This window comes from Cynocephalus volans, chromosome 4, assembly GCF_027409185.1.
Source record: "Cynocephalus volans isolate mCynVol1 chromosome 4, mCynVol1.pri, whole genome shotgun sequence".
In the NCBI taxonomy this organism is placed as follows: Eukaryota; Metazoa; Chordata; class Mammalia; order Dermoptera; family Cynocephalidae; genus Cynocephalus; species Cynocephalus volans.
This window is the reverse complement of record NC_084463.1, coordinates 133,065,953-133,088,298: the sequence shown is the minus strand read 5'-3', so window position 1 is coordinate 133,088,298 and position 22,346 is coordinate 133,065,953. Positions and strand designations below refer to the sequence as shown.

The 22,346-nt window shown below is 39.8% G+C and overlaps 1 protein-coding gene and 1 pseudogene across 1 annotated transcript in view; both read right to left on the bottom strand.

The window, feature by feature from the left end:
- Window positions 1-6,155: 6,155 nt before the first annotated feature.
- On the bottom strand, window positions 6,156-6,976 carry LOC134376428 (transcription factor IIIA-like; annotated as a pseudogene).
- Window positions 6,977-7,382: 406 nt separating this feature from the next.
- The window catches only part of CAT (catalase), a 34,291-nt gene continuing 19,327 nt past the window's right edge, over window positions 7,383-22,346 (bottom strand). The window contains exons 9-13 of the mRNA XM_063093124.1: window positions 21,488-21,626; window positions 18,294-18,424; window positions 11,298-11,405; window positions 8,753-8,836; window positions 7,383-8,105 (exon numbers count right to left, since the gene is read on the bottom strand). Of these exons, the coding sequence (XP_062949194.1) occupies window positions 8,040-8,105; window positions 8,753-8,836; window positions 11,298-11,405; window positions 18,294-18,424; window positions 21,488-21,626 (528 nt within the window). The 3' untranslated portion in view covers window positions 7,383-8,039. The remainder of the gene's footprint in view (window positions 8,106-8,752; window positions 8,837-11,297; window positions 11,406-18,293; window positions 18,425-21,487; window positions 21,627-22,346) is intronic.

Below are 22,346 nucleotides of genomic sequence, written 5' to 3'. Positions count from 1 at the left end.
ATACAGGCTGAAGACCTCCATGCTTAGAGCTTAACTACAAAAGTAACTTGTTTTTAAAAATGTGAATTACTGTAAAATAATCTATTTTTGGATTTATGTGTTTTCCAGGTGGATATACTTTGTAAACAATGTGAATAAAATATTTAACATGTTCAACTGTCTCTGTATTATTCAAATCATGTTAGGCTCAATAAAGCATTAACCCTTCCCTTTCCTAGCTGTTGGGAGTTGGAAGTTTTTAAAGAGCCCAAAAGATGCAAGGTATATCTGGAGTGATCCTACTTATCACCTTTAATATCATAAAATGGAGATTCCCATCATAAAATGGGGCTCATGGGCAAGCATAGCCTACAGATGTGTCTTCGTTTGCTGCACACAGTATTTTTTTTTCTTTTTTGCTTATTGTTTTGAGATTTTGTTTTCTTACTATGAATTAATTGTCTTATCTAGAAATCAGGAGATTTACATCTCCAATAACACCAAGGTCAATGGTTCATCCCTACTGGTCAGGTGCCAAATAAATAAATAAATAAACAAACAAACAAATCATCAGAGCTGACAACACTAGTTTCTCAGTCTCTTTTGGCATTAATTTCCTGGAGCTGAGTTAAAGCTGCACCTTTGGCCAGAGCACTTGTCACTTCCTACAGCCTACTAGTCATCAGCTGCCATTCCGCTGTGTTCTTGCAGTATTGTTCGTTTGTTTTTTATTCATCCAGAATGCTTTTACATTTTGCCTTTGGGACCCCTCTCTGGCCATCTGAAGAGGTAAGTACCGTGTTAATGGACTGGATCAAAGCCCACAGTCAGGCTGAAAGAAGAGATTGTCCAGAAAATTGGGAACTGGCTAATAGGAGGGGAACTGGAAGCTTTCAGTAAAAGAGCTTGGCAGTGAAGGCTAAACAGAGCCAAGAAGCTCGGGGGAAGAGCAGGGGACTGAGGTGGGGCAAAAGTGGGCAGGACTGAGGGGTGACACACAGCCTAGAGATAATGCTCCTCTCCCTCCTGGTCCCCAGGGCATTGGGCAAGTTAGAGAACAAAAAAATTAATCCCTCTTACTACTCAAGAAGTTTTCTTTTACAAAACCATTAAACCAGCAGTGTCCTCTTTGTTTAGTTTTCTAGGGCTGTCCTGACAAACTACTGAAGCGGGTGGCTTAAAACAAAGGAGATTTATCCTTTCACAGTTCTAGAGGCTAAAAGTCTGAAATCAAGGAATCAGAGGAGGAAATCCTCCCTTGTCTCCTCTAGATTCTGGTAGCTCCAGGCGTTTGGGTTTGTGGCTGCAAAACTCTTAATTTCTACCTCCATCTTCCCTGGCCTGCCCTGCCTGGTTCCTTCTTTTCATTTTCAGCTCTTAGAAGGTCACTCACCACCGGATTTTAGCGCCAACCTGGAGGATCCGGATGATCTCATTGTGAGATCCTTAACTTAATGACATCTGCAAAACCCCTTTTTTCCAAGCAAGGTCACGTTCACAGGTTCTATTGATTAGGACGTGGACATATCCTTTGGGAGATCATCAGTCATCCTACCTCACTCTTTAAAGTGGGAGTTTTACTTAAACATATAGCTCCATAACACATTTCATTAAAGGACAGAAAAATACAAGGGACTGTTTATGGTATGTGAACTATATCTTAACAAGGCTTTTTTTTTTTTTTAAAGTGAAGGTGTGAATGATCAGCTGTGTCAAAGGCTACTGAGAGTCCACATAAGACGAGGACTGAGAATGGACCATTGCATTTGTTTTTTATCATGGTAAAATATACATACAATTTTCCATTTTACCCATTTTTAAGTGTACAGTTTGGTAGCATTAAGAACATTTAAATTGTTGTGCAACAATCACTACCACCCATCTCCAGAACTTTTTCATCTTCCCGAACTGAATCTCTGTACCCATTAAACAATAATTCCCCATTCCTCCCTCCCCCCAGCCCCTGGTAACCACTTTTCTACTATCTCTATGAGTTTGACTACTCTAGGTACATCATATAAGTGGAATCGGACAGTAGTTTCCTCTTGTGCCTGGTTTATTTCACTTAGCACGGTGTCTTAAAGTTCCATCAATGTTGCAGCATGTATCAAGAATTCACTCCTTTTTATGGCTGAATAATATTCCATTGTATGGATAAACCACATTTTGTTTATTCATTCTTCCATGGATGGACTGATACATCCACTGGTGTCTCAGGTCAGGCTGTTATAACAAATTACCATAGACTAGGTCAGTTAAGCAACAAACATTTATTTCTCACAGTTCTGGAGGTTGAAAAGTCCAAGATCAAGGTGCCAGCAGTCCAGTTTCTGCTGGGCCCCACTTCCTGGTTTACAGATGGCCACTTCTCGTTGTCTCCTCACATGAGAAAGATCAGAGAAAAAACTAGTTCTCTTCCTCTTCTTGGGCAGTAATCCCATCATGCAGGCTCCAGTTGCATGACCTAATCACCTCCCAAAGGTCCACCCCCAAATACCATCACACTGGGAATGAGGCTTTCAATATGTAAATGTGGGGGGACACAAACATTCAGTCCATTGCACTTGGGTGGCTTCCACCTTCTGGTTATTGTGAATAACACTGTGATGAACATCAGTGTACAAATCTCTGTTAGTCTCTGCTTTCAAGTCTTCTGAGGATATATCTAGAAGCGGAACTGTTGGATCAGACTGCTGGATTTTAGTAGCATGGAAGTCACTGATGGCCTTGGCAAGGGTACCCAGATTAGAATAGGTTTCAAAGAGGACAGAAGATAGTAGGGATAGCAAGTAAAAGCAACTCTTATAAGGTATTTTTCAATAAAGGGGAGCAGAATAAAAAGAGCACAACAAAGGAGAGGACTGACTATAAGGTCTAGAGAGGAATTTGATGAGACATAACAGCAGGTTTGCATGCTAGGAGGAAGGACACAAAAGAGGAGGAACCGATGATGCAAGACAGGGCAGGGATCATTCTTGAGCAGGAAGGAGAGGAGGGATCAGTGTACGTGAGTGGGGCTGGTCTTCAGTGTGAGCAGAGCTCATCTGTCAATGTGAAGGAGAGAAGGGCACGTGCATGTTGATGCCGGCAAGTTGGAGGATTTGGTGCAGAAAAAGATAAGAAATTTGTTCTATCATTGGTCAATAAGGAGGTGCTAAGGGGTGGAGTGGGGAGAGACAAGTGGGGGAGTGTCCTGAGGAAGGAAAGGCAATAGATTTCCAGGCAGTGCTGAGGGCCCACTTGAGGCTTGTGGTCAAATTAAGGAGAACCCAGTCAGCAGGGCTGTGTTTTGCTCCAGTCACAATCGTCTCCTCCAGTGCAGGAACTGAGTAGGTGACAGGCGGGTTTTACCAAGGCTGGGTTTTAGAGTAATTATCATTATGAACTGTATAAAATCTAAACAGAGCAAGAGGGGAAGTAAAGGCACAAGGAGAGTGATGAACAGTGAAAAGGTGGTTATGTCAATGGATTGAAGGTTCTCCTAGTGTTGAAGAACTAATGGAAGGGGAAGTCTATGTTAGATTATTGTTCAGATATATTCACACACACATGCACACTCGACTCCGTGGTAGAATGCACTTCCTTCCTCACCCTTTGTCTTTGGGCTTAGCCATGGGACTGGCTTTGGCCAATGAAACATTAATGGACATGATACAAACAAAAGCTTGAGAGGCACTTGTGGACTGCAGTCTTGCATGTTTACCACACTATGGGCCAGCCATCAATGGCGATCGCAGAGGATGAGTGACATGTGACACAGAGCTGCAACAGCCAACCCGCCCCAGCTGAGCCCAGCCTAGATCAGCTAATCCCCAGCTGACTTGGACACATGAGTGTATGTGATTGTTGTTTTAAGCCACTGAGTTGGGAAGTGGTTTGTTACAAAGCAAAAGCTGACCAAGATAGAATACTAGGGGGGTTGAGCTGGAAAGACATGGTGGTCAAAGTCAAAGATGGTGAATAATCATCACACAACCCTAGGGAGATAAGAGCAATTAATGGCCCTGTTTAGAGATGAGGGAACTAATACTCAGGGAGTAGAGCAACTTGCTCAAGCTCCCACAGGTAGAAAATGGCAGAGCCTGGATCTAAATCTAGGTCCATCTGGTTCTAAGACTATCATACACTGCCTCCCACTAATTTTACCCTCCTTATGAATTTGGCTCAGAAACTCTTAGGAGGTACTTCAATGTCACTTAAGAGGAACACAATTAGATAATACCTCTGGGAGATGTTAACAAAATCAGTGTTTATCTTTGAAAATCACAATGAAAAAGAAAAGAAAATCATAATAAGAGGTCTCCTGAGCAAAACTGGGGACGCTTTTATGTGTCAGCTATTTAGGCACATAGATACATGTGATTTTAGCCATCAACTTATTTTTAGACTACCAAATAGAACAAAGCTGAAAACTATCTCAAAAACTCTGTGTCTTATACAAATGGGCAACAGGCACATGAAAAAATGCTCAACATCACTGTAGTGGATTGACTTATGTCCCCCCAAAACTTCCTGAAGCTTGAATTGTGTCCTCCAAGTTTTATGTATTAGAAACTTATCCCCGTGGTGACTGTTAAGAGGGTGGGAGATCCTATTATGGTCACTGAAAGGTAGAGCCTTGAAGAGGTGATTAGATTGTAGGATTGTGCAGTAGTGAATGGATTAAATATGGTGGTCGGGGCATGGTCCTGAGGGCTTTAAAAGAAGAGAGAGTCTTTCTCTCTCTGCTTCCTCGATCTTGCAACATGAGACCCCTGGGTCACTGTTGCCACCACCGGATGGACTTTGGACTTCCCTGCCTCAGAAACTGTAAGCCAAATAAACCTTTGTTCTTTATAAATTACCCAGTCTCAGGTATTGTTATACCACCCAAAACGGGCTAATACCATCACTCATCATCAGGGAAATGCAAATCAAAACCACAATGAGATATCATCTCCCTCTAGTTAGAATGGCTATTATCAACAAGACAAAAAAATAACAAATGCTGGCAAGGATGAGGGAAAAAACATTGTTAATGGGAATGTAAATTGTTAGTGGGAATGTAAATTGTTAGTGGGAATGTAAATTGGTACAACCACTATGGAAGAGTATGGACGTTCCTCAGAGAACTAAAAAGGGATCTACCCTAAGACCCAGCTATCCCACTACTGAGTATATCCAAAGGAAATGAAATCAGTATATCAAAAAGACACCTGCACTCCCATGTTCACTGCAGCAATATTCACAATAGCCAAGAGATGGAAGCAACCTAAATGTCCCTCAGTGGATGAATGGATAGAAAAACTGTAGTATGTATACATAATGGAATACTACTCAGCTATTTTTAAAAATGCTATACTATCGCTTGCAGCAACATGGATGGAATTGGAAATCATCATGTTAAGTGAAGTCAGGCACAAAAAGACAAATACCACATGATATCTCTCATTATGTGGAATCTAAGAAAATAAGTGGTTCTCATAGAAGTAGAGAGTAGAATAATGGTTATGTGGTTTGGGGGAGGAAAAGTGGTGGACTAATGGGTACAAAACTATGCTATCTACCCCAAGTGAATCATTGTGCATATATGCATGAATTGAAGCAATACATTGTACCCCACAAATATGTACAAGTAAATGTTAAAATATTTTGAAAAAATAAACTTCTGTGTCTTTATGTGTATAACCAATATGCAAACAAGTAACCTCCCTCTCTATTACCAATTATATTAATTTTTATGAGTTTATCTTCAAGGACATAGCTATAGTAAAGTTACTACATTGAAAGTATTCACCATTGGGTGCAAACAGATACATTTATTTTCTATGTCTACAAATATAACAGTCTCAAAGCATACTCAAACACAGGAGGAAATTAGGCAGGAGATTTTGACAGGAGAGTAACGAAGTTTGAGGTAATAGATTGAGAGGTAGTAGATCTGTCTGTATATAGATTTTCAATGAAAATGGGGTTTTGTTAACTATTTAGAATTCACCTTTAAAGTCTTCCATGTGATTTTCAAACATGATAGGCAAATATGAGCTGGAAAAAAAGAAAGAAAGCCCTTTATTTTATTTCATTTTATTATTTTACTTTTTTATTTCTGCATCAGTGATTTTAATAAAGAATATGCTTCTGTGAGAAAATAACTGAGCTCACTGGTCGGTAGTCCTTTAAACAAAGCAATGTGGTATTTAGTTGAGGGTAAGTATTGCGACTGTTGAGAGCCCCCTGTCTTCCTTACAGCTCAGCAGCTCTCCATTTTTAGGCAAAGATAAGCTTTGATTGTTTCCTTTTAGGAGAGAGATATCCACCGAGATGAGAGGCCAGACTCCCATTTTTCACAAGATGGTTCTACTCTGAGCTTCGTTTTCTTCTGGTCAGGATCACGCACACAGCAAGCCTAGTGAGATGCCATTTCACACTAGCACACATCCCTTTCAGGGGTATGAGTTTTCATATGTTGCTTAAGATAATCTTCACGTTTAAATGTTTTCCGGCATACTTCACATGTTATTTCCTCTTTATGGGTTTCACTCACATTTTTTAGAAGTTCTGTGTTTTTGCCACAAAGGAAAATCCCTTTTGACATGTACAGCCCTCATGGACCTTCCCGTGTCGTTTCAGATGGCTTCCCGTGTCGTTTCAGATGGCTTCCCGCATCCCTCCTGGGCACACATGAACAGTGGTTCATTGGTATGCTGGCACTGATGAATTTTCAGCTGCTCGTATTTCTTAAAGGTCTTACAACCTCCCAAATTGCATACATATTGTTTTTGCTAATTTTCGTGTCTATGTTCAAAATGTTTCTACAAGTTTGACTTTGTGTTGGATTTGTGATCACAGCCAGTAGCAGCACAAATGGCTTTTCTCCAGTGTGAATTAAGGTGTGGTGACTGAGATCGTCATCCCTGACAGAGGCCCTGCTACGCCCTTCATAGTCACAAACAAACGGTCTCTCCCCCATGTGCCCACACAGTTGCACTTCTAGCTTCCAGGCCCTGTAATTGGAACATGGTCAGGTGTGGTCATGGATGACACTGCCTTGGTGACCCAGGCTGGCGGCTCCACAGTGCCTGGGCCTCTGTGACCTGGGCCAGGTGTGCAGCCATGGGCCAAGCCACATGCTGGGACCCAGCACCCTGAGCCCTTATTTTATAAACTCATAATCATAAGTAAATAAGCTAGGACAAGAGAACTAAGTAATTTTCAAAGTTATGGCATTTGCTATTTTCTCAGTGTCTCTGAAGGCTGTCCAAAGACTATTGATTTAAACAAATAACATGGTATCCTCATGATTCTGGTATTTTCATGTTTAAGGGTAAGCATCTAAAAACAGATGATGTTCAAATTAAGAGTCTAGTCGCACTTTCCAAATTATATATGAATTCGAAAGAAATCAGGCACCATTTCTTATAATCTTACTTACAGATTATTTTATTGTAAAAATATAAGCAATCACAAATAAACCTGTTGCAAAATCAATGCTGTATTAGCATAAATGTAATTCCAAGTGACAAAAAAATTAATCTGGTCAATTACAAGCAGGAATAAACATAAAGCCACGATGGTGCTAAAGTTATTTTCTGAAGACACTGATGCATTAAATGTGTTTTTCATATAAGAATCTTAGAAAAATAAACATTTCTGAGGAGATCATCTTCATCTTTTCTTCTTGTATAATTACAGCCATATTTTTATATAATAGGTCATAAGGTGATATGTAAACATAATAACTTCACCAAGATTTTTTCTTATCAAATAAAATCATATTTCTCACTAGAAACTTTCCCTCTAGTCATTTTAAATGAATAATCCAACCAGTGTCAAAAGTAAATACATGTTTCTTTTAAATGACTGTTAAGCCCTAACCTTCATTTTCCCCTAGTAAAATAGCATGAAAAGTTGTGACATTATTTGCTACAGAAACCTGGATTATCATCTTAAAGCCATTAGCTTGCATTTGCACATTAGCACAGGAGATCTTCTATCCAGCGATGCATGGATTACATGTGTGAACATTCTGCTTTGCTTCACAGGTGGACAGCTCCTTGGTGAAGGACTAGGGTCTTCTAGCCTCACAGATTAGCTTTCTCCTTTGCAGCCAACTGAGACCCGGACTGCACAAAGGTATGAATAGCGTTCTGTTTTAAAAGAACAAGACCAGCAGGTTAATTAACTCACAGGCAGCAGCAACTTGGTATTTACTTAGCTTCAATTTGTAGCCAAATGAAAATAATAATTCAGAATTCATTCATTTAAAACTGTCTTATAAACAAACAAGGCGGGAGGGGGAAGAAGACACAACAATCACAACAATTCCTTGAACTTTTTAAGACAAGTGAATAGATATGATGTGGACGGGAGGGGAGAGAGGAAGGGGGAAGAGGAATGGGTAAAAGGTCATGAAAATCAACTACAATGTATACTGAGAAGTTAAAATTTTTTTTAAAATGTAATCTGAGAATCATCATTGACTATCTGTATTCAGCCCTTGGATTCTTAAACATTGTGTTAATATATTGGCTCTTTCTGAATAAATTCTTGGTATAACTGTCAATATATAAATAAATAATAAATAAATAAACTGTCTTATGTTGTTCAGAGCTAAAATGAAGAATATATGTTTTGCTGATGAGTTCTCTGTATCTCAAATGAGTTTCTGGACAGCTGCTTAAGAAATCAAATATTTGCAAGTAATGGTCCCTGAAGAGAAGAATGCTAAATGGAAACCAAATTATGCCTAATCAAATCCACATCTTCTGCCATAGCCAGACTGCTCCGGGCTTACCTTGGGCTTCTTAGCATTGTATTTGTCCAAAAGAGTCTGGACTCGGGCCCCATAATCAGGGTGGACATCAGTGAAGTTCTTGACCTAAAACCAAATGAAAATAAACGTAAGCATTACCCTAACCCCCTACTATACCACTCTGCAGTGTCTGTTTCACAATATTTATTCGGCAGGGAGAAAGGACATTCCAGTAGGAAGTAGTACCATATGTTATTTAACGATGGGGACCTTGGGGTAAGACTTGGGCTTCCAGTGAACACTCTGACATGCGCTGGCTAAGTAACCCTGGGTAAGTTAGTTATCGAGCTTCAATGTCCCTTTCTCTAAATAAGCAAGATAATTACACCTATGTGGTATAATAAAAAAATTAATATTTGGTCTTTGTCCCCCACTCCTGACACAGAGCTCCTAAAACCCTTCGAATAGGCCAGCCCGTGGCTCACTCGGTAGAGTGCGGTTCTGATAACACCAAGGCCACGGGTTCGGATCCTGTATAGGGATGGCCAGTTTGCTCACTGGCTGAGCGTGGTGCTGACAACACCAAGCCAAGGGTTGAGATCCCCTTACTGGTCATCTTTAAAAAATAAATAAATAAATAAATAAAAATAAAACCCTTGGAATTCACTGTCTTTTGTATGCTATTGAGATTACCCATGGGGTGAGGTGGAGGAAGGGAGGGTTGTCCTAGATAGCTTCAGGATGGAGGCTGGTGCCAGAAAGATCAGGCATGTGATTAAAGGTTAGAACTTTCAGCCCTACCCATGAACTCCAGGGAGGGAAGAGGGGCTGGAGATTGTGTTCAATCACACATGGCCCATGATTTAATCAATCATACCCATGTAATGGAACCTCCATAAAAACCCCTTAATGGCAAGGTTCAGGGAGCTTCTGGGTTGGTGAACACATCAAGGTGCTGGAGGGCAGCGTACCCAGAGAGGCCTGAAAGTCCACGCCCTTCCCCCATACCTTGCCTGATGCATCTTTTCCACTGGCTGTTCCTGAGTTGTATCCTTTATAACAAACCAGTAACTATAAGTAAACCACTTTCCCGAGTTCTGTAAATCTTTTCAGCATAACATCAAACCTGAAGAAGGGTCATCGGAACCCCCACATTTGTAGTCAAGATTTACAGCCCTGTAGGTAGCCGGGGCACCTCATATGGCGTCTAAAATGAGAGCAGTCTTGTGGGGCTGACCCCTAAATCTGTGGGTTCTGATGCTAACTCTAGGAGTTACTGTTGAACTGAATTGAATTGTAGGACCCCCCAGTTGCTGTCAGAGAATTAGATAACTTCTTGTTGTTAAGAAAAAAACACAATCTACCTCACAGAATATTGTGAGAAAAGCATATGAGGTGAGCTGCATTTACTGAATGTAAAGAACTGACATTACTTAACAGGTTATAGTGATTTGTTATTAAGACACGGGCTCCACACTGCCTAAATTTAAAGAGAAGTATACAAAGACACTGGCGCCTGCACAACAACTCTACATACTTCAGGCAGGAATCCCCGACCACAGGCTGAGCCTCAGCAGACAGCAGGAGCAGGTTCATATCAGGAAACCCCACGAAGCCTCACAGTGTCAGCATGTGTGAGAGAAGAATGCCAACAGTTTGGCCCAGTTCTGGTGCTTCCAAGCTGTCTCAGCCATTCTCATCAGTGAGATGAAATAAGACCTGCTCTGCCTCTCTCACAGAGCAACCATCAGGCCCTCTGCTGGCCCTTGAACCTAGACCCTCAAACACATCCATACAGCTGCTGGCCCAGCTGCCCCTATGAACAGAAAAGCAGCACCAAGGGACAAGGAAATAGTGGGATTCCTTTTACAAAAAGCCTATCCCCATGACAGGCCAGGAAACCAGAAGTGAGAGGCTTCGCATGGCTCAATGAACAACCATCCAAAATACCCCAGCACCTTAGCTGGAAAGCTCAGCCTGCCTTCTACAAGCAGCTCGGTTGTCACCCCAGAAAACATGCAAGTTTCTAGTTTGCATCCAAAGGAGGATCAAGGTATCAAGACATTGAGCCTTTAGGCAGGCTTCATAAATGTAACCTATATTTCTTATCACCTAAAGTTTAAGCAAAATGTGGCAGGACCCAGTTTTGTTTTTTGTTTTGTTTTGTTTTGTTTTTTTGCAGCTGGCCTGAACAGGGATCGAACCCTGGACCTTGGTGTTCTCAGCACCACGCTCTGACCAACTGAGCTAACCCGTCGGCCTATAGATCCTCATTTACATAGTGGACATTTACTAGCCTGCACAGAACTTGGCTGCAGTCGAATTAAACTGCATAGGAAAGAGTTCACCCTGAACTCAACTTAAAAAAAAAAAAACACATTGGATAAATGGCTAAGGATTGATGGATATGCCATATCAGATAAAACATGCGGAGAAAATAATCAGAGGTTGATTGGGGATTATTACTATTTTTTTAAGTCCTTATAGCTCAAGTCAAATAGACGTGAGGCTTCCTTTAAGGGTTCTCCCACACACTATCTTCTACGGCCAGCAGATGTCTCCCTTCGGTTTACAAAGATTCACTCACGGCTTTCTTCTGGATGAAAAGCTGCGCACCCTGCAGGTGGCTGGCGATGTTCTCACACAGGCGCTTCCGCTCCTCTTCATTCAGCACGTTCATGTAGAACGTCCGCACCTGCTCGGAGAGAGGAGTATGGACAATCAGGAGCCAGCTCGCCTCGAACAAAACCCACCCGAATGTGCCACTTCTGAAACGAACGATCCAGGACTTTGTAGAATTTAAGAATTTAAAATTATAATTAGAATGGCGTTTGTGTTGAGTTCTTCACTTTTGTTTCAAGCAAAACAGGGAGAATTCATTTGTAGGTAATAATGTCCTTCGTAGTCACTACTTATAAATCTCTTATAGAGGGCCTACAGTTAAAAACCCCACCACATTCTTAATACTGACAAGTTCATAACACACAAGCTGTCTCTGAATGTAAACAGCACAATACAACCTCTGTTCAATTCACCCAGAACCATGGAGGAAAAAAGCCTAATTCCTTTATTTCTATCTATATCGATGTCAATACATATATAGATATATATCCACAGTTATTCTGAAGCCAAGATTTCTTGGGCAAGATATATATGAATAGTGATATTTTGCTTAGATTATTGGGTTTACCTCTAAAATGAATACCAACAGACTGAAATGAAAGATGGAACCTTAGTATCGGAATATGAATCCTTGTAGCCTCTGCTCAGTTCTGAAATCAACCATTTCTAGTTGTAGCTATGATTATTTTCTAACATTTCATTCACTTTCATACAACAAATATTTACTGAGTATCTATAATGTGCCCAACTCTGTTCTATTAATGTTTATAAGGTCCAATAATATTCAATTACCTAAAGTATTAAATTCATAATATAAAATATGCATCAATTGTCTAAGTAAGTTAGAAATATCAGGCTACAATTACATTTTTTTTTAATTTGAGCAAAGTTTAAACCTGATACCAAAGTTTAAAAATCAGACTTTCAGTATTAACACAATCCGATCAAAGTAACATCATGGGGATTTCCTCAGATCTAGTTCCATATTCACTAATTCTCTTTCATCAGTATCTAACATATTGTGTAAACATCCATTGAGTGACTATATCTGTTGGATTTTATTTCAAAGATTGGAATTTTTGTTTCTATAAATTTCCATATGGTTCGTTTTCAAATCTACCCATTTTGTTTTGTTTTGAACATCTTAGTCTTATTTTACAGATAATATTCCTTTCTGCATCTCTTTAAATCTGTACACATGCTTATCTTCAAGCCCCTTTCAGGTTATCATGTGTATGATTGTTACACGTACTGCATGTGCAATTTCTCAGGGCACTGCATTTCCTTGTGTGTACTGTAATTGTTCCCTGTGACTCATCTTCATCAGGAGTTATCTTCTGCAGAAGTACCACATGTGCCCTAGTTGTGAAGGGGTCTTCATGTGGTGATTTTCTCATCATCTCTGCAAAGGCTTAACAGAGTTCATTGATTCACTTGTTTCTTAGTTCAGGGTTTCCGCATGGTTCTAAGTGGGACAAGAATGTAGGAATTGCACTTGAGCACAGCACAGGGGAAGAACTCCCAATTTCTCAGGACTGACTGCTTCCATTTACACCCATATACTTCCAAGCAGCATCCTCAGTCTGGTGGGTAGTTTCCCCGGTTTGGTGCCCTTTCCTAGCTCTTGCCATTATGCCAAGAGCCCAGTTCTAGCTCTCTGCAACACATGAAGCCTATGGCCTCAACTCCTAACCCCTTGGAGGCATAAAATCTTCTTAAGGAGCAAACCAGGTCTGGTTACCCCCATGAGATGTATCCCATCAATGTACACTCACTACTGTGATTCCTTTTCCATTTTTGAGACTTGGAGATTGAACTTTCTTGTTTTTTTAGCTCAGCTATCTTTTTTTTGAAAAATATTTAATCTAGCATGTCTATGTGTGAGAAGAAGAAAGACCTCCTGTGTCACCTCAATCTTCCATCTTGAACCTTAATCTACACCTCAATCTGTCACCTCAGTCTACAATCTTGAATTGTGATAAGGTAGACTGATTTAGCTTATGCCATTTTTACTGTTTGAAAAGTGTTCTTGTTTGAAAGCCCCCCAACACCTGTGGTGAAAATTCAAGGTTAAAAATTGTCCTGTACTTAGAAAAATTTTAAGTTCTGCCTGCCTTTGCTGTTTCCCACTTATGCTGTCCCTGACTGATAACACCAAGAACTGTATCTGGATGTATCCAGACAACCCAAGGAGGAAACTGCCCTGTGAAAGTTTTTGCTGTCCCTAAGTGATTAACTGGTTTCTTTTGTAAAGTAAAATATAACTTTAATATACACAATTTGCTCTTGTAACAAATACTTGCTGAAAACATTTTAAGTAAAGCAGCTTCTAAGGGGCCATGTAAAGGTCAGGTGGGCCTGGGCACACTAAAAATTCCAAGAAGGGAGTGACCCCCACCCGGTTCCAGGAACTGACTAGTTCCTTATCTAAAGGCCACCTGGCCAGACCCCAGGGAAGATAAACAATCGAGAAAGGTGCTGTTCCTTATCGGGGTACCAGCCTACCCATAAATGTAAAGGCGCCACAGATAACCAACAACTCATCCTGTCACAAAAATCTGTCTAGAAGAACTGTATAAAGAGTGCTTGTGTTATGAGCTCGGGATCGCTTTTGTCCAGGAGACTAAGTGACCCCAGCATGCTGGAATAAACTCCTCTTGCTTGATTGCAATGGTCTCTGTCTCATGGTCTTTGTGAAATGAGCCATTCCGGTGTGTGGGATTTGTGCATGGTGCACAGGTCTTACACTTTCAGCTTCTGTTATCAGCTTGCGCTAGGCCTCCCCAAACCCCCTCCTCATGCCAGGAGGGTATGTATGTATGTATGTATGTATGTATATAACTATATGATAACTGTAAGTATGTGACTATATGATTTTTTGCCTGTGTGACTATGTGCCTTTAAATGACCCCTTAAACTTAAACTCAGGGCTACTTCCTTCCAAGGCGTTCTTGGAGGAACAGTCATAGGCCAGCCAATAAAAACCCCCTTTTAAATTCTCAATTGGGTGTTCTGGTTCCTTTTCCGTGTGGCAGCCTCACAACAGAACATCTTGAACTTGCAATTCTTGAACTGCAGGAATTTGTTCCTGCAGTTCCAGTGGTGTGCTGCAGCCAGCTTGCTCACTGTCAAACTTTCAGGAATTGTGTGAGCAAGTTGTTAAGCATGCTGATCATAAAAATTATATAAACTTACAATTAAATAAATTATGCTACAAACAAAAGTAATAAATACTCAAAACACATCATTTTATAATTACCTATATTTTTGAGGTTATAAATGTCTATTGTATCTCATGGTGGAAACACTATATAATAGTGATACTGAGCATCACTTCCCAATGCCACAGGTTCAGTGACATCATGTTGGTACCTTGAAATCAGCCCTGGAGAGTATTTCCACCCTTAAAATGGATAGACACTACAAACCAGGGCTTTCTTCTCCAGAGAGTCAGCTGTTAAATATCTGTCAACACACCACTGAATAAAACCTATATAAAATGTTTCCTCTTCCAGAGATTTGGTTAATCTTCAGTTTTAAGAGGTTTTTTAAAAAGTACATGTACATATACAAAGATAAACAGCATACCTATTTCAGCACATGGGATAAGAAGACTACACTGTAAATACTACATTGTAAAAACCACCAAACCCTAGCTTCAGCATTCACTACTGTTCAGGTAAAGGGCAGGTTGGGACATGTCAAACTGGAGAAGTCTCAACAGTGATCTGATCTGCATATTCTTATGCTTGACTAACAACCACCATCAATATATAAATCAGCCACTCACTGCAGGAGGGCATGAACTCCACAAATACACCAGCTGTTCTACTTTATTAAGCAGATATGGATTCTGAGTACTTAAGCAACTCCACATTTAACCACAGACCCTTAATGGCAGGAACAAATTCCTTAAAAGGAAAAGTAACATTTTTACTAGTCAATACAAAGTAAGAGAATATTTTTTCTTTAATAAGCTTTTTAAATTTAACTGTAACGTACCTACAGTAAAGGGCACCAATCATAAGTGTGAAGTTCAATAACTTTTCAGCGAACACAACTGTGTATCAACCACCCAGATCAAGACAGAGCACCGCCGACACCTTAGAAACCCCCCACTATGGCTCCTCCCAGGCACTATCCCCTCTCTCCACCCCAAAGGCAATTTTTTTGACTTCTAATATCATCAATGTGTTTTGGCTCTTTTTGAAATTTATCTAAATGGGATCACATAATCTGTATCTTCTTTCTGGCCTTTTTGCTCAATGTCATGTTTATAAGATTCATCTAAGGGCCAGCCGTGGCTCACTCATGAGAGTGTGGTGCTGAAAACACCAAGGCCACGGGTTTGGATCTCATATAGGGATGGCCGGTTCGCTCACTGGCTGAGCGTGGTGCTGACAACACCAAGCCAAGGGTTAAGATCCCCTTACTGGTCATCTTAAAAAAAAAAAAGATATAAGATTCATCTATGTTATTTGTTATTGCAGTAGTTCAATAATTTCCATTGCTGTACATTATGAGAATACACTACTGTTTATTTACCCATTCATTTATTAATGAACATTTGGATAATATGAACAGTCCTGTAAATGCCTTCTGGTGCTCATATGTACACATTTCTATTGAGTATCGACTTAAGAGTGTGCTTGCTAGGTCAAAAGGCATACACATGTTCAGGTTTAATAGATGCTGCCAAACAATTTTCCAAAACAGCTGAACCAGTTTACACTCAGGTCAGAGTCACAGTTGTTCCTTGTTCTCACAATATTTGGTATAACTAGTCTTTTTAATTCTAGCCATTCTGGTACATGTATAGTGGTGCTTCTTTGTGGTTTTATTTTGCATATATCCTTGATAACTAATGAGGTAATCTGCCTTTCCATGTTTTTCAGCCATTGGATATCCTCTTTTGTGATGTGCTTATATAAGTGTTGCCCATTTTTCTACTCAGTTATCTATCTGTTTTATATTGCTTTGTAGGAGTTCCTTATATGAGCGTGCTTCAAAAAGTTCATGGAAATATTTGCATAATTTTTTTATTCTATTATTCCATGATATTTTTGAAGTACCCTCATATAGTCTGTATATGAATGCTTTGTTAGACGAATTGCAAATATATTCTCCCATTCTGTGGCCCATCTTTTCAATTTCTAAATGGTATCTCATGATAAAGAGACATTCTTTTTTTCTCTCTCTTCATAAGCTAGTCTTGATAAGATCTACTTCTTTATTTTCCAATTCACTAATCCTCTCTTCATCTGTGTTAACCTTTTTAACCCATTTACTAAATTCTTAATTTTGGTTGTTGCATTTTCTAGTTCAGTATGTCCATTCAAATTTTTTTTTGATTAAAATTCTCTTATTAAATTTTCCATGCTGTCATCTATTTTCTTGAACATATTAATTGCAGTTATTTTAAAACCTGTATCTGACAATTCCATTATCTGGATCTCCAGTAGATTTGTTTTTATTGTAGTTTTGGGGGTTTTTCCCCATCTCAATTTTCAGTCATAAGGTCTCATGTGCTATGTATGCCTAATAATTTCTTATTGAATGCTGGACATTTGCATATGAAATGGTCTAGAGGCAATTTGATATTCCATTTTCCAACAAAGAAGCCTTATATTTGCTTCTGGCAGGCAGTTAAGATAGAGAGACATCACCTTAATCCAGTCTGAGATTGAGCTAATGCACAATTGTGTTTCAGTTTTTGTGAGGGCAAGTTTATTTCAGATTTGCTCTTATTAGTAGACATGGCCCTACAGGGATTCCAACTGAAAGCCTGGTGTGATAACTAGAGGCTCTCCTCCTTAGCACTCCAATTTTTGTTCCTCCAGCCCCATGAGACTGCTGTAAACTCTGTTCAGCATCCTGATCAATGCTTACAAATTAATAAATGCCATATTAAGAAAGGATAATGAGGCTATTGCTTACACATTAAAATTTATGTTCATTCTTATTTTATTGAGAGATTTTCTTGTCACTGTATAGGACTCGTTTTTAAGCAGTCATGATACTGTTGTTATGGGTTCATAGCATAATTCTATAGTAAGAGTCACATGGGAAATACATAAGAAGGTTCAGAAAGTTAAGCACTGGCCTCATTAATGAACTGGCTGCCCCTCCACAGGCCTTTCACAGTCAAAGGTCCTCTTTCATAGCATCTACTAAAAGAGCCCTTAGGGCAGCCATAGGTGACTGGGAAAAGGATGAGCACTTGATCTGGGGCAGTTAACTATAAGCTGACCAAAGGCCAATGATGCAACCTGGGGTGAAAAGATTAGCCAAGTCAATCTGATTCCCTCTCTCTAGAATCCAATACAGAAGTATTGGGAGGAGTGAAAGGTGGTCGAAACAACAAAAAAAAGTACAAAGTAATACATGGAGAAAGAAGGCATAAAGGAGAGTTAGACCATGTCACAGCAAAGCTAAAACAATGATAAAACAGAAGCTATGAGGCAGAGAGGAGGAAAACAGGAGGACATGGTAAGAACAAGCAGTTAGGATTGGAAAGCAGAAGCAGACAGATGGAGAGTAGCTGAGTCATGTGAATTGTGAGCCCTACAGTGGAAATACCCATAGTCTCGCTACCGAGGCTCTTAGAGCTATTTTGGATCTCCAGTCCTAGTCCCATGAATCTGGGATGTCCAGCCTGGATTCTTGAGATTTGGCTGTACTTAACCTGTACTTGCTCATTTCTTAGGTTTCCATGGGATGACTGTTTCTCCAGTGGCCCCCACCTGTATCCCTTCAATAAACTTTCAGGGAACTAAGATGAGTCTACTTACCTTGAACAGAAAGAATAGAGCAACATAACTCTTAACTCTATGTAATAAAGGGACTAATTTGGTATTAAAGATAAGTCTTCCCTGAATTCACATTAAGAGACATTAGACACCTTAAGAAGCAAAATCATGCAGACATTAATGACTCCCATAGCAGACAAAGAAGCCATTACCTGAGTGACATTATCATCGTTGGCACTGTTGTAGCGCTTCACATCACCAGAACATTGGATGCTATGCTCCAGGAGAGAAGGCTGTTGTTCTGGAGCACTAAAGCTATTGGGGTAGTAATTTGGAGCACCACCTTTAAAGGAAAACCACACATATTGTCTTAGGAATATAAAAAATGAAGCAAGTCTGCGAACATTCCATGTGCTAAGAAATAAGTTCAAGTGGTAATCAAATACACATATTATCTTTAACTTCCCATATTTAGCCGCAGGCAGTACTAAGATCTTAGAGAATACTGCTCTCTTCTAAATGCCCACATGGGCTGTCTCACCCTGAGTCTTAAGGAAGAGATCTCAAAGTCCACTTCAACACTTCAAATGGTCTAATCTATAAAATCTTCTGATGCTTACCAGTACAAGTTTACACAGATTTGATCTGGCTACAATAAACATGAGACCCAAAGACACATTTCAAACTTGAGGGTTTCATTTAAGCTTGAATCACAGAATTCTTGAAAGCCACCTGAAGGTCCTGGTCCTGGTCCTGGTCCTGCTCCTTCAATTTACAGACACAAATATGGAGCTCTGAGATGCTGCAAGGTTGCACAGTAGCTGGTGGTAGACATGGGATTAGAACTCTGGGATTTTTGTCTTGTCAAGCCCAGCAGGCACTGTACTTCCATTACAGACTCAACTTGGCTATTCCTTAAATGTTTTTAAGGTTCTCCTTTATCCACTATGATGACTTTATCCAATTTAGCTTCACTTTCATGTCCCTCCACAGATAAATCAAAAAGGGATTTTAAAAAATTTTGATACTTGCAGTATGTCAGCACTCATCTGGACATATAGAAATAGTGACAAATACAATCAAAACATTTTCTAAGACTTCTGGCATAAATTATAAGACTTTTTTGGGCATATCTGTTTTCCTAACTATGCTTTGGCCAATATCAGCAGAAGCTTGAATTATCTGAGCACACAGTGCCTAAACTGCGGTGGCCTAGAACTGTATTAAGTGGTTTCAGCAAACCAGTCTGGGGTTGGAATTTTACCCAGCTCACTGCCATAATAAATTATCCACAGTGGCTAATCAAGAGATGTCTCTACATCACATTGATCTATACACCAAGAGTGTGTGTAGAGGAAGGGAGGACACCATACAATTACAGAGCCCAATTATTAGCTCGAGAAATTCATTCTAGGTCAGCCATATCTTTATAAAAAGCAAAATGCTCCAACAACCAGCCACCACAGTGCTTTCTGCATTAAGAATAACCTCTTTGAAATGTGACTATTTGAGTAATTTAAAATTTTTATTTCCAAATAAGCTCTGATCTTCACTCAAAGTGGGAGTTGTCTTTAAAAGGTATTCCCACCGGGAACAACTGAGCTCTTTCGTGGAGCTTCAAAAGCACAGCCCAAATGCTCCACCTCTAAAATTAGGCAAAGGGTGTGTCAAAATATGTCCTTATGCACTTTTTTTTTATGAGTATTCCACTATAATGGTAAATAAGAATGGTAAGCATGAAGTAATTACTTATTAATGAAGTTCAAAATATACATGAAGCTCTCTGCCATAGACAGTTTCAATAAAGAAAGAACCAAGGAAATGTGAATGAATGACAACAAAAAAAGGAACAGAAGAATAAAAATGCAGAAGGCAGACACAAGAAGTATCAATTACTTTGGGCAACAACACACATGATGTCTTTGTAAACCTCAGGCAGCAGAACTACTGTAGCCACTTAACATGATAGTTAGCAAGCATATAAACTTGTTAAATACATGGAAAAGGCTTAGTGATAAGGCGACAAAAGTAACTTATATATAAAACATATATAAACCAACTTATATATAAAAAATAATCTTAAGTATATAAAATACATTCACAGAAAAGATTGTCAAGAAATACAGCAAAATGTAACAGTCACTTTTGGGTGTTGGGACTATAAGTGGGTTGTTCTTCTCTATTCTCTTCTTTCCCCTATATTTTCCAAATTTCCTTTAGGGCACATATATTATTTTTATCCTAGAAAAATAAACTGTGTTTGAATATAGACATCTACAGCTATAAATGTAAATTATCAGTAAAATCTGAAGGAATTAATGTATGTAATTATTACTGAAAACACACGTCCTAAATAGGAAAATAAAAAAAGTAAGATTTTTTAAAATTATTCTGATTTGAGCATCACATATTGCACACAGGTACTGATATCCAATGCTGTACCCCACAGATATGTACAATCAACTATGTTACAATAAATAAATTTTTGTTTTTAAAAAGGCATTCTGCTTGAATAATTAAATAAGTAATTAGAACTAGAGGCTGTTTTTACATGGCACCAAAAAAGATAGTTAAATGAAAAAAAATCGTAAATTTGATAAATGAGCTCCAAGAAACCACTATGCAGTGGTTTCATCGTACAGTTGATTTATGTGAATTTAGATACATTCACTCAGGAAAAAAAATGAGGGCAAATCCCTTGATTTACTTTATCTCCCCTAGTCCCATCTCCCTAGCCTCCCCGTCCCTTCCAAGTTCTGGCTAAACTTGCTTCTCCCTTGGCCTCAAAAGAATTGCAAAGACAACAGAAGACATAAACTATTGGTTTTTGCACTTTCAAGGGTCTAAGTCTTGGTGATTGAAGAGTGAGTTAAGGAACCGTCCATTTTATAAAATCTTTAAAACCTAACTTCTAAGTTGGATGCTACTTTACTATAGCCACTGTGAAAGATCTTTCTCCTTGCCTTTAACTATCAGATGGACAGCAAGAAAATGTGAGGTGGGAATTCTTTATAAAATATATAAAATAGGGCCAAGCCTGTGGTTCACTTGGGAGAGTGTGGTGCTGATAACACCAAGGCCACGGGTTCGGATCCCTGTATAGGGATGGCTGGTTGGCTCATTTGGGAGAGCGTGGTGCTAACAATACCAAGTCAAGGGTTAAGATCCCCTACCCGGTCATCTTTAAAAAAAATAAATAAAATAGATAAAATCATGGAGAGTCCTCAGGCAGCTTAAACCTTCACTGCTGAGCAAAAATCACCAGGTTCTTGGTTCACCTGTAGAGCACCTTCACAGGGCAGGAGATCCCATGTGCCAGTTTGGAAACCACTGGCCTGGTGTCCCACCCCATCTGCTTCACATGCCCTCCACCCTCTCAGGGGGAGCCAAATGTCTTTAGGCCTACCCTGATTGTCCAGCATGCACATGGGGCCATCACGCTGGTAGTTGGCCACTCGAGCACGGAAGGGACAGTTCACAGGTATCTGAAGATAGTTGGGTCCCAGGCGGTGACGATGAGTATCAGGATAGGAAAAAAGGCGGCCCTACAGTAATAAAAACATAGACATTGACTGTGGACAGTAACAGATAAAACAGGAATGGGCTATAAACTTCACTCTACAAGTTAAAGTACAAAGCAGTCTGTACATGGTCGCCACATAACCCTGCCTAATCCCCCCACTAAGGAGCCAAGTCTCCTCTCTCTTATGAAATGAGTTCTCCTTAACTGAACAGTCCTTAATCTTGCATGACACATGGCCAACCACAAATCTTCACACTTGTTCTAGAAAATAATGCCCCCTTTTCCCCCCAAATAACAAGTTGGTGTCCTGTCTTATATTATTTCTCATTCCCAAGTAGCACATTGTAAAATACATTTGCTAGCCCTAACTGGAATCCTGAATTAATTCCACTCTTCCCCATTCCACTAACCCAGGGGAGGAATCAACCACTTGCTCTTAACAAAAAGCAGCACATCTCTACAAAACCAACAGTAGAGGAAATTCTTCAAAAAAAACCACCCTCATGTCGCATTCTTTTTTTAAAAAAAGATGACCAGTAGGGGATCTTAACCCTTGACTTGGTGTTGTCAGCACCATGCTCTCCCAAGTGAGCCAACCGGCCATCGCTCTACAGGGATCTGAACCCGTGGCCTTGGTGTTATCAGCACCACACGATCCCAAGTGAGCCACCGGCCAGCGCCTCTCATGTCGCATTCTGAAATATTTCATGTACACTTTGAACTCTGAGACTTTCTAGATAGA